At 41.6% G+C, this 13,404-nt stretch overlaps 1 protein-coding gene across 1 annotated transcript in view; it reads left to right on the top strand.

Annotated features, from left to right (window-relative positions):
- The first annotated feature begins 11,063 nt into the window (after positions 1 to 11,063).
- Positions 11,064 to 13,404, top strand: part of acvr1l (activin A receptor, type 1 like) — a 19,804-nt gene continuing 17,463 nt past the window's right edge. Inside the window, 2 exon segments of the mRNA XM_084309948.1 lie at positions 11,064 to 11,205; positions 12,720 to 12,799. Of these exon segments, the coding sequence (XP_084166074.1) occupies positions 12,733 to 12,799 (67 nt within the window). The 5' untranslated portion in view covers positions 11,064 to 11,205; positions 12,720 to 12,732.

Genomic DNA, 13,404 nt, shown 5'->3' with positions numbered 1-13,404 from the left:
CTGGGCGCTCTCTCTCCCCTCAGGGTCAGCTGTGCTGGACTGGGCGCTCTCTCTTTCCTCAGAGTCAACTGCATAAGAAGAACATCAGCAATCAATAATAATGGCTTGAATTCATACAGCGTTTTTCAGCCTTTTGAAAACACCCAAAGTAGTAGTAGTAGTAGTAGTAGTAGTAGTAGTAGTAGTAGTAGTAGTAGTAGTAGTAGTAGTAGTAGTTTATTCAGTCATCATCTCACACAATACAATATACACCATCATTTAACAATATTTGATTTTACAGTGACTGAGAAGGTACAGACTGAAGCAATGCTTATATAGCCTATGCCTGTCCTATATTCTTAACAAAAATTTAAAAAAAATTAAGACTCCAAAACAGTATTATAAAAGAAAATAGCAAAAAAAAACAGTATTATTCACCCTTGTAGTTTTCAAAAATAGCTTTACAAACCATTTTCTTAAAAACCAAAAGCGAATTACTCATTCTTAACTGTATATCAGCATTGTTCCACAAAGCGCTTCACAGAAACCATCAAGCATTCACACTCACACAGTCATACGCTACTGGTGGTCGTGAGCAGCATCAGCAAACACAGCTTCCCTGTGGCAGACTGACGGAATCATGTCTGCTATTCAGCGCCAACCACCATCAACAACCTTCATAAATACATTCAACATTAATGGAATAGGCTAACTACCAACTTAGCTGTAGCAGTTAGCTGTTATATGCAATCACATTTGTTTAACTACGGGGTAGTAGTTGACCTAGTTGTTAGCTTAAGCTAGTTAGCTGTGGTTATCTACAAACATGTAGATGAGACTAATCGAGAACATGGCTAACTGTTGGGAATTCTAAGGTACATCTTATTTAAGCATGTAAAATGGCAACTAATCAATTCAATCAATTAGATTACCAATATTATATCAACATGAAAATTTGAAAGGGAACATAATAGTATTTTATTTGAGTATTTACTATTATAATATTAGTAGCCAATTAATTTGCAGCCCGTCCTAGGTTCTGATTGGCTCTCTAGGTTCGCACTTTAGCTTCTGATGCTGTGGTGGGCACTAGTCCTAACATTGCTAACTAAACTTTTAGTCAGAGAAAAAACTTCACGAGTCACGACTATTTACGTCCACGTGCTGTAAGGAATCAGGAATACGGAAAGCACATTGTCTTGTAATAGAATGACTGAAATCACTGCAAGAACTAGTATAGGCTAGCTAGCCCTCATGAACCGGCACACACCAACAGTAGAATATGCACTAGGCTACTGCACGCACCTGTCATGTTACTGTTGGTTCCTTCCACTTGAACTTCATCATCATTAGCAGCAGCAGCTACTCTAACGCCAGCCCTTCCTCTACTAAACATGTCTGTAATTTTAGAACATTGTTCTGCGTCTTTTACTAGCAATTCTAGCTTTTTCAGCTCCACCCTTTCTTTTTTTGCATTCTCCATTTCTGCGCTTCTAGGCCTACTCGCGGTTGGGAGGAAACGTGAATCTCATTCACTGATGTCTCATGTCTCATTCAAGACTGGCTAACAAAAGCATGTCTTTCACTTAACACCAATAAAACAGTGTGTATGATGTTCACAAAGTCACCAGTAGAGGTCACTCACTCTAATGTGTTTCTGGGAGAGGCAGAGCTGGACATTGTACATTAATTCAAGTATCTTGGGGTCACATTGGACTCTACATTGACCTTCAAAAAGTAATGTGAAGAAAGTGACAAACACAGTCAAGTTTAACATCGAAAACTTCAGGCAGATCAGGCCCTGCCTGCCAGTTAATGCTGCAAGGATGTTTCTGCATTCAATGATTTTATCACACATTGAGTACTGTTTTATCAACTGGTCTCTTTCATATGTCACTACTCTTACACCAATAGAATTACTCTACAAAAAAGCCATAAAAGTATTTGATAGGAAACCAATTTCATTTCATCACTGTAATGTTTTAGAAAAACATAACATGCTAAGTTTCGAGAATTTCCAAGTTTTCAAATATACTTGCTTCATGTACAAGGTTCTGCATGGACTTGCCCCTCCCCCATTGAATGAGTTCATCCAACAGAAAGGAGACACTGGCATTACCACCAGGGCCATCAGTAGAGGGGACTGTAAGGTGCCTTTTCGGTATACTACCATTGCAAAAACTGTGTTCTCTGTTAAAAGTGGTAACTACTGGAATAGCCTACCAGTTGTGATTAGAGAGTGCCCTACATACTCCATGTTCAAGACCCATCTTAAACTGCATCTTAAGGCAAACCAGAACTGTGATCATTTTTAATCTGATTTAGTTTATGCAACTTGTTTATTGTTTTATTGCCGGCCCACACACTGGCCCACACACCGGCCCACATAATGGCCCACACACCGGCCCACATACGGCCCACACACTGGCCCACACACTACACCGGCCCACACACTACACCGGCCCACACACTGGCCCACACACTGGCCCACACACCGGCCCACACACTGGCCCACACACCGGCTCACACACCGGCCCATATACTGGCCCACACACTGGCCCACACACCGGCACACACACTGGCCCACATTAGTGGCCCACACACCAACTCACACACCGGCCCACACACTGGCCCACAGACTGGCCCACATACTGGCCCACACACCGGCCCACATACTGGCCCACACACCGGCCCACAGACTGGCCCACATACTGGCCCACACACCGGCCCACATACTGGCCCACACACCGGCCCACATACTGGCCCACACACTGGCCCACACACCGGCACACACACTGGCCCACATTAGTGGCCCACACACCGGCCCACAGACTGGCCCACATACTGGCCCACACACCTGCCCACACACCGACTCACACACTGGCCCACACACCGGCACACACACTGGCCCACATACTGGCCCACACACCGGCCCACACACCGACTCACACACTGGCCCACATTAGTGGCCCACACACCGACTCACACACTGGCCCACACACTGGCCCACACACTGGCCCACACACCGGCCCACATTAGTGGCCCACACACTGGCCCACACACTGGCACAAAGAAAAAAGTAAAATAAAAAAAAAAAGTAAAAAAAAAAAAGTAAAAAAAAAAAAGATTTTTTTTTTTTTTTTTTTTTTTTGGACCAGCCCACTTTGGTTCCGGCCCATCGGGATTCGTCCCGAACGTCCCGATGGCCAGTCCGCCACTGGTCACAGATGCAGACCTGTAAGCTGTTTGATAGAAACAATATTACATCAAGTTAATTCACATAAGATTGACAATCAGGTTGTTCTTGAAAGGGTAGTCAGGTTGTTTCTGAAAGGGTTAACTCACCGCTTGCATCATGTCTTCCAACAGTCAGCAAAGACAACAGCACCACTCTAAACAAAAACAAGTTTATTTAGATGAAATATTACTTATATCAGAATAACAACATTCCAACACAATGGATCAAAACTTTACCTTATAACAAGTCTACACAGCTTCAGCCATAGTTTGGCTCTATTCTAAAAGCTACAGAAATCCTGGCCCCTTTGTCCACTTTCAGCAAACCCACACTGAGCTGTCTTATCTCACAGGACACTTATACGTTCATGTGCTCTGCAGGTTTGACAGCCAATCATCTTTCTCTTTGTCTAATTAGTTGATTGGAAACAGGTGGATGTTGTGGTAAAGGTGTTAATTGACTCTGGTGTTGGATTGATATCCATTGTTTTTTTTAACCCAGTCCATTTTACATCATTGACAGGCATTTACAATTATTTGAATGTATTCATGCGAGTCTTGAGGCTACATGATTGCTTCAGGGATCAATTAAGAGCAGCATACAGACACCCTGTACCGGATTGTTAGTTAAAACGAGAGTTACAAGCTGGGATAATTAGGTTCAGAGGAGGTCCATGAAGACACTAGAGTAAACAACACTATCTACTACAACATAATACTAGAGTACATTTACATTTACATGTTGTCATTTAGCTGACGCTTTTATCCAAAGCGACTTACAAGTTCTGTACGACAAGTCATCAGGAAGGGTACAACTCTATCAGCTGAGTAACAATGTTCATCAAAGTGTTGAGTGCTACAGTGTAGGTTAGTATATTAGGACAAGTGCATGACAGTAAGGTTAGTTAGGGTTAGAGCTTTTAAAAAAAAAGTTTTTTTTACATTTCAGATAATGATTGAAGAAGTGCATCTTTAGTCGACGGCGAAAGATTGGACGGGTTTCGGCTGTCCTAACTGTGGTGGGAACTAAGTTAATTCCACCATTGTGGGGCAAGAGTAGTCAAACTATCCCACATCAAGACAGTAACTGATTTAATAATGTACACAAACATCTAACACAATCAAATAGAAAAACACACTCACTCACTCACTCACTCACTCACTCACACGCACACAGAAATCATTGGTGATTGCGTTCATGTCGATTCTACAAATAAATTATTATAATAATAATAAAAACTACAATATTTGTATCAAGTCATGACTCAACGAGGCATCGTGAGCATTACTCACACTGCAAAATGACAGTGAATAAATAAATAAGAACTAAACCCAATCATGCGGATATAGCTATAGGTGAATTGACTGTATTAATATTCCATATTCCGTCTTGTTCTCTATTGTTATTATTTATTGTTGGTTGTATTTACACTGTGTGTGTGGTGTGTGTGTGTGTGTGTGTGTGTGTGTGTGTGTGTGTGTGTGTGTGTGTGTGTGTGTGTGTGTGTGTGTGTGTGTGTGTGTGTGTGTGTGTGTGTGTGTGTGTGTGTGTGTGTGTGTGTGTGTGTGTGTGTGTGTGTGTGTGTGTGTGTGTGTTGAGAGCACAGCTCCGTATTTATCCTCACCAAGCCGTCTGCATCAGGCTGTTGCATCATAATGTTAATAAACTATAGCTAATAAGCTATAGATTTATATGGAATTCGTTAAACTTATCCATTTTTTAAATTTTTATGACAAAAAGACGGAGGTCATGGTTTTTGATGGCCCCTCTGTGACCTCACTGCTAGATCTGGGTTCGCTGGCACAACATGTCAAACCAATAGTAAAGAACTTCGAAAGAAAAATCGACCCAGACCTTAAATTTGACAGCCAGATCAAGGCCGTGGTCAAATCGAGCTTTTTTCCAGTTGAGGCAGCTGGCCAAAATTAAGCCCATCCTACAGGCGCAGCATTTTGAAGCAGTAATCCATGCATTTGTGACGACTAGGCTGGATTACTGCAATGCACTTTATATAGGGGTGAGTGGATCCTCAGTGGCTCGCCTTCAAATGGTGCAGAACGCCGCTGCACGTCTTTTAACTGGCACTCGTAAATATGACCACATCTCACCGATTTTATCCTCACTCCACTGGCTCCCCGTGCACTTTAGGATTCATTTTAAAATTATTTTATTTTGATTGATTGATTGATTGATTGAAAAGTTTATTAACAGATTGCAGAATGGGTACAGTACAGTACAGCTCAATACATACAATTGTTAAGGGGATGCAGACCAGAGAAAGACTTTCGTCTTGTTTACATCAGGGTCCCCCATTTTCAATTCATCATAACATATATGACATACATGACATACAGATAGACAGTACTGCTACATCTATACATTTATGACATATCAGATTTGCAAATACAGTACTGTTTGTGATACAAAAGTGTCCAGAAAAAGAGTGTATATACATTTGGCGTAGAAACTGTACATTGGAGGAGGTTGGGTGGGTGGGGTGGGGTTGGGTGGGTTGGGTGAGGGCTGTACATTGGAGGTGGGGTGGCGGGGGGGGGTTGGGTAGGGGACACACACACATTTTACACTGTACATTGGAATACTGACAAAGCCTTACTTGGTAATTTACTGTACAACTAGGTTAGGACATTTGTAGGAGCCAGTTTCGAATTGCAGTCTCACGTAGGTGTTTTTTGAGAGTGTTTTTGAAAGTGGGTAGTGATTCACATTCCTTTACAGCTTTAGGTAGGGCGTTCCACATTGATGTGGCATAATTGCGAAAAGTGTTTAGTCCCTTGTTTGAGCCGAATCTGGGTTTTACATGATTTGTGGAGCTCCCTCTGGTGTTGTGATCGTGGTATTCACTGACCTTTGGGAAGTATTTTGACATGTACATGGGTACCTTGGTCGCGTAGTGTATCTTGTAGACCAGGCCCATTGCAGGTTGCTGTACTCTGTCGTCTACTCTAAGCCATCCTAGGTTGTCAAAGTGGGCAGGGGTGAGGTGGGTTCTAGGAGTTAGGTCAAGCAGTAGTCTGACTAGCTTGTTTTGAGATGTTTGTAATTAGTTTTTTGGTGCCTTTGAGGTAATTTGGTACCATGAGGTGCAAGCATAGTCGTAGTACCCTTGAATGAGTGCTCCTGCTAGAGTCTTCAGGGTATTCTTGTTTACCAGAGAGGAGATCCGGTACAAGAATCGCGTTCGTTGGTTGACTTTTTTTATTACATTGGATGCCATTTTGTCACAGGAAAGATTAGCCTCTAGGATGGAACCCAGGTAGGTAATTTCATCTTTCCTTGTGATAATATTGTCACCCACTGCAACCGAGAAGCCGTCGGTCTTGCTGAGTTTGTTATTTGAACCGAAGAGAATGGACTCTGATTTTCCCATGTGTAATGATAGTTTGTTGTCGGCGAGCCATATGCAGATTTTGCCTAGTTCCGAGCTGAGGGCTTTTTCAACCTGTAACTTGTTCTTGTCAGAGACCAGCAGGGCTGAGTCGTCCGCAAACAGGAACAAGTTGCAGTCACAAGCTGACGACATGTCATTTGCATAAATTAGGAATAGTAGCGGTCCTAGTATGCTTCCTTGTGGAACACCACAGCTCACTGTAAGGGGGGGGGATAGGGTACCGTTTACTTCCACCATCAGTTCCCTCCCCTCCAGGTAGGATTGTATCCAGCTCACTGATAAACTATCAAAACCAATTGCTTTTAGCTTGTCAATCAGAATGGTGTGATTGACAGTGTCGAAGGCCTTTTGTAGGTCCAGCATGACCATGCCGCAGTATTTGCCCGCGTCCACCTCTTGTTTGATGTGGTCGTTCAAGTAGAGAAGGCATGTGTCCGTGGAGTGGGATGTTCTGAAGCCAGATTGGAATTCGTAGATTCGATTTTTTTCCGCGAGGTACTTTTCGATCTGTTCGTATACAATTTTTTCCATGACTTTCGAGATGGATGTAAGGATAGAAACAGGGCGGTAGTTACCCGGGTCTAATTTGCTGCCCTTTTTGTGCAGGGGTGTTACTCTCGCAATTTTGAAGTCCTTGGGGACGTGTCCCTGTTTTATGGAGAGGTTTATTATGTGTGTGATGACTGGGGTGATGGCTGCTGCTGAGTCTCTGAGGAATTTGGAGGGGATGTTGTCATGGCCAGTGGCCTTGTTTGGTTGGAGGGCGGTCAGTTTTTTGAGTACCTCATCTGTAGTTACCATTTCCAGTTTGAAGTCGTCTTTGTGGACGCCTAGGTTCTTGTAGTATGCTACTATGTGTTCTACCCCATACTGTAGTAGTAAGGGTAGTTTGTTTACCAGTGTTGTGGCTATGTTTGTGAAGAAAGTGTTTAAGTAATTGGCTACATCCAGCTTGTCTGTGATGAGCGTGTTGTCCGTCTTTATGTTTATGTTTGAGAACCGGGTTTTAAGTTTTTTACTGCAGCCTAGTTGATTGTTGAGTAATTTCCAAAGTTCACGTGGTTTATTTTTGTTTTCCTCGGTTTTGTCATTGATGACATTTTTTTTTAGCAGTTTTGATCATGGAGTTTACGTCATTTCTTAGTCTGTTTCTTTCTAGTTTGAGTTCAGTCACGTGGTCTTGGAGTTCACTGCTCGTGCTTTTGGTAAGCTTTGACTGGCTTTTACGAAACTCAGAGCATTTTTTGTCTCTGGCTTTCATAGCGGTCAGTATTTCAGTGTGCATCCATGGCTCAGCGCGATTTTTTACCCTGGTGGTTCTTAGGGGGGCCATGTTGTTTAGTATTGATGAAAATTTGGTTTTGAAGCCAAGCCAAGTTTCTTCAACCAGTGTACCATTGAGTTCATCTGACCAGTCCAGACTCTCCAGTTCAAGGTTAAAGGCCTCGCTAGAGTAGGTTTTGAGGTCTCTAGATGTGACTGCTTTGTGACAGCCAGCCTTTAGTTTTAGCTTTTTGTGGGTACAGAATATCATATAATGATCACTTAACCCACATGCTATAACCCCTTTTATTGGAGATCTTGGACTTGCTTTTAAAGCTCTTCATGACCTTGCCCCACCCTACCTCTCTGAGCTGTTGCAGGTCTATACACCTTCTCGCTCTCTCAGGTCAGCTGACCAGCTGCTCCTAGTAGTGCCTACAACTAGGCGTAAGCTCAGGGGGGACCGTGCCTTCTCCGTTGTCGCCCCCAAAATGTGGAACGAGCTGCCACTGCAGATTAGGCAGGCCTCATCACTGCCCCGTTTCAAAGGCCTCCTTAAGACCCACCTTTTCTCTCTGGCTTTCGACACCATGTAGCTTGTTGATTTTATGATCTTATTGTCTTACTGTGTTGTTGTTGTATCGTTTTGTTATTGTGTCCTTTGCTTTTAAATATTTTTTTAAGTACTCTGATCTATTTAAATTTGTATTCCTGCCTATGTTTACCTTTTTTTTCTTTTTTGGTACTCTTGTTTTTTTTTATCTATTTTTAGTGCTGCTTATAGTTTTTAATATGCTCCCTCTGTACAGCACGTTGTGCCCCTGTGGCTGTTAAAGCGCTTTATAAATAAAGTTGGATTGGATTGTGTCTGTTGTCATTTGTGTGGGTTCAACTCGTGAACAATAAGATGCGCAGTGGAATGTTTCTCCACTGGCTCTTACGATGTGCGCACTAAAGAATTTAAGAAATAAATACAACCAACAATAAATAATAACAATATAGAGAACAAGACGGTATATGGAATATTAATACAGTCTATTCCACTAGCTATATCCGCGTGATTGAGTTTAGTTCTTATTTATTTATTTATTTATTTATTCACTGTCACAGTGTGTGTGTATAATGCTCACGATGCCTCGTTGAGTCATGACTATAAATGTAAAACATAATTGTTAATAATATAATAATAATAAAAAACATTATTTATAATAGCACCTTTCATACAAGAATTGCAGCTCAAGAGCTTCACAGCAGAAAAAAAGACAAAATGAGCACATAAAGTGCAGACATAAAAAAAATCACAGTTTTTTACATTAGGATCCAACATCCCAATAGGCCACCTTGTTTATGATTTGATTCAATAGCAGTTTTAAAATATACAATAATAAAAAGAGTAAAATAGAATAGACAGAGTGCAATAGTGCAGTGCAATATAATAGTAGTAAAATTATGCAATAGTGCAGTGCAATAAAATAGTTCTGAATTACTATTCTATTACTATTACTATACTATAATTTACCTTCCCTGTTTGATATCCACAATTTAATCCCTGAGTCTTCAGGTTTTTTAATTATACAAATATTGTTATTTATTATTATTATATTTATTTAATTCCGAGGATGTCGGTAGAATCGATGTGAAAGTGTCAAACTATGTATTTATTGTAAGTCTGACCAGAGCTCTGTCTCACTTTCTGGTCAGACGCTTGTGTACACTTGTCTCTGATTGTAAACTGAGGATATACTTTTCTGTGGCCACAGAAATAAAACTATGTTCTTTTTATCCAATTTGACTCATCTGAATGTCTACAGTTGACTGTCTTGACTCATTTAAAAAATTCCACACTAACAAGTTGGCAAATTCTGACCAATTATTCAACTAATAGACTAAGAGGTGGCAGCCCTAATCATTATCATTATCATTTATCTCTCGAGATAAAGCTGGGAACGAGGTTACCTAATCATAGACAATAGCAAGTCAAATAATGATGTCTCCATCAGTTGATCTTGACAGGAGCGAGCAACAAACAATGTTTTGAGTTTTTATGGCACAAACAAATTATCTTTACTCTATCAGTTCAGAATAAGAAAATACACGTATCCCCAGAGAATATCCAAATTTGATATTATATTGATGACATCATAGGTTCAAAAATCTTGGGTTTTGGCTTTAGGTGAGTTGTTCATGTTCACAAACTGGTTGGACTCCTAGAACCCACCTCACCCCTGCCCACTTTGACAACCTAGGATGGCTTAGAGTAGACGACAGAGTACAGCAACTTGCAATGGGCCTGGTCTACAAGATACACTACGCGACCAAGGTACCCATGTACATGTCAAAATACGTCCCAAAGGTCAGTGAATACCACGATCACAACACCAGAGGGAGCTCCACAGATCATGTTAAACCCAGATTCGGCTCAAACAAGGGACTAAACACGTTTCGCAATTATGCCACATCAATGTGGAACGCCCTACCCAAAGCTGTAAAGGAATGTAAATCACTACTCACTTTCAAAAACACTCTGAAAGAACACCTACGGGAGACTGCAATTCAAAACTGGCCCCCTACAAATGTCCTAACCCAGTTGTACAGTAAATGACCAAGTATGGCTTTGTCAGTATTCCAATGTACAGTGTACAGTGCCCCCCCCCCCTACCCAACCACACCCCACCCACCCAACCTCCTCCAATGTACAGTTTCTACGTCAAATGTATACACTCTTTTTCTGGACACTTTTTGTATCACAAACAGTACTGTATTTGCAAATCTGATATGTCATAAATGTATAGATAGCAGTACTGTCTATCTGTATGTCATGTCATATATGTTATGATGAATTGAAAATGGGGGACCCTGATGTAAACAAGACGAAAGTCTTTCTCTGGTCTGCATCCCCTTAACAATTGTATGTTTTGAGCTGTACTGTACTCACTGTACCCATTCTGCAATCTGTTAATAAACTTTTCAAGGACTCTCCTAGACAATTTATAACAAAACATCTAGAAAGTAGCAGCTCTGTATAGTATACTACAGTACATTTAATGTGACCAACTGAGGTTGTTAGCCAACATTATTCAAATTATGACTCCTGTCCAGGACTACACAGTGCCCCACAATGCATCTCGATTAGAATGTTTTGGTGACGTCACGTTCCGCTGTAGCTGTAGTGAACACAGCAGTCAGTGGGTGGGCTGTTGTGGTCCTCCCGTTTGGCTGAGCCCTCAAGCCACAACAAAAGGATTATAATAAGAAATAAATAGTTAACATACATAAGTCAAAGAATGAGTTAGATACTGCCCTACGTGTGTGCCAGGTAAGCGCGTACTTAGCAAACAAGCTCTCTTTTGTGTAAAACATGGCCCCTTGGTGCCTGCTGCGCCCTGTGCTACCGTCAGTTAGCTTGTTAGACGGCTGTCTGTCTGCAGTCTGGCGCCGGAGAGGCGGCTCTGGAGGGGCAATAAAACCGCTTGTTGTTGATGGTGGCCTCTCTCTCTCTTATAGCCAAGTTACAGCAAACTACTGAGCTTCCAGTCTGTGCAAATAATACTAGTTGGCCGGCTAACGTTAGTAGCTACAATGCGACGAACAGACTATGACATTGAGCTTGTTGTCTAAGCTAAGTTACTCTAAACGTTATATAAAATGTATACTCTCTTTTTTAGACTATTTTTGTATCACAAACAGTACTGTATTTGCAAATCTGGTATGTCATAAATGTATAGATGTAGCAGTACTGTCTATCTGTATGTCATGTATGTCATATGTATGTTATGATGAATTGAAAATGTGGGACCCTGATGTAAACAAGACGAAAGTCTTTCTCTGGTCTGCACCCCCTTAACAATTGTGTGTATTGAGCTGTACTGTACTGTCTGTACCCATTCTGCAATCTGTTAATAAAGTTTTCAATCAATCAATCAAACAGCATCTTTGCTGTAACGTTAGCTGCTAACGATAGTGGCACTGACTGCAGATGACCAGGTCCAGTGTTTCAGGTTAGCTGAGGAGGTAACCTAGCTTGTTAGCTAGCTAAATACAACTTTAGTAAGAGCTATCCACATTACAGGTGAAAGGCGGTGATGTTTGAAGCGATATCCCAAACACCGATGTTGAAGAAGCATTTTGTATAAAAGTATTCTGTACTTCTGTATGACAACTATTAAAGAAACTTGAATAGTGCAGCTAGGACCTATTGGTTTACTGTGATAGACATCGTATAGACTTTCTGACACAGAAACCTTAAACGTAAAGGTAGACCTATTTATGAATGTCTCTGAAATAAGTGGTTTTGATTGATTGACTTTTTTATTAACAGATTGCAGAATGGGTACAGTCAGTACAGCTCAATACACACAATTGTTAAGGGGATGCAGAACAGAGAAAGACTTTCGTCTTGTTTACATCAGGGTCCCCCATTTTCAATTCATATGGTTACACATATGACCCGATATGTGGTGGATTCTGATTGTGTGCCTTTGCTATTCTACTTGCTACGTAATTGCAATGAGTTGTTGCTTCCTCTATTCACTCACTGCCACTGGACGCTCACTATGAATTGAAAATGGGGGACCCTGATGTAAACAAGACGAAGGTCTTTCTCTGGTCTGCATCCCCTCTTAACAATTGTGTGTATTGAGCTGTACTGTGTATTGTACCCATTCTGCAATCTGTTAATAAAGTTTTCAATCAATCAAAAGTTAACGCAATGGGTCATTCGAAAAGATAGAGGGTAAATGTAATTACGGTATACAGAGAACACCCTCCCTCCGACTCAAGCTCTCCCTCATTCTTCCCCTCCCCTCCCTTATTCTTCCCCTCCTTCCACAGTGCACTGAAACAAATGGGTCATTGCGGTGTCCGCGTTCTTCTCCTCCTGCTGCTGCAGGTCCTACAGACACTGGCTGAAGGTACAGGTAGTGTCCTGTTTTGTGTCCTCACTCATGCATGCTGTAGTGTGTAGTGTATCTGACGATACATAGCATGATACAGCGGTTACGATTATGTTGCGATACTGTAGGCGAGGTGATATGTTGCGATTTTTTTTCTTAAATCAAATTTGAGGAAAACTGTCTTTGTATAAAGAACGCACCTCGATAATGCATAAGCTCTGTCGTGAAGTAGTGTTATTATTATGGTAGACAGAGTGGGCATGCTCTCTTGACATCACCAAGGTGGCTGGCTGGAGTCAGCCTGGCACAGTGACAGTGTGAAGATATCCTTTTCACAGTTTCTGACCTCTGCCGAAAGCAGCGCTGCACAGATGGCTGTTCTAAAAAATCGTTCAATCGTGTCATATGAGCTGTTCTACCTTGAGACAATGTCTGTGCTCATCAAACAACCTGTGTTTTGGTAGCTGGAGCAGGTCTTGTGTGTCTGTTGAAGCTGGTGGCTGGCTGTGGTGCTGCTGAATCTAAATAAGGTTGTAACACATCCTGTTGGCAATTTCAGTGCTTTCTGCGAGGTGAAAAATATACGGGGATCGTGTCTGAGAGTCCAGTCGTGACATATTGGA

The sequence above is a fragment of the Notolepis coatsorum genome, assembly GCF_963971535.1.
Source record: "Notolepis coatsorum genome assembly, chromosome: 3".
Lineage (NCBI taxonomy): Eukaryota > Metazoa > Chordata > Actinopteri > Aulopiformes > Paralepididae > Notolepis > Notolepis coatsorum.
The sequence above is the reverse complement of the archived record's forward strand: the minus strand, read 5'-3'. Positions and strand labels throughout refer to the sequence as shown.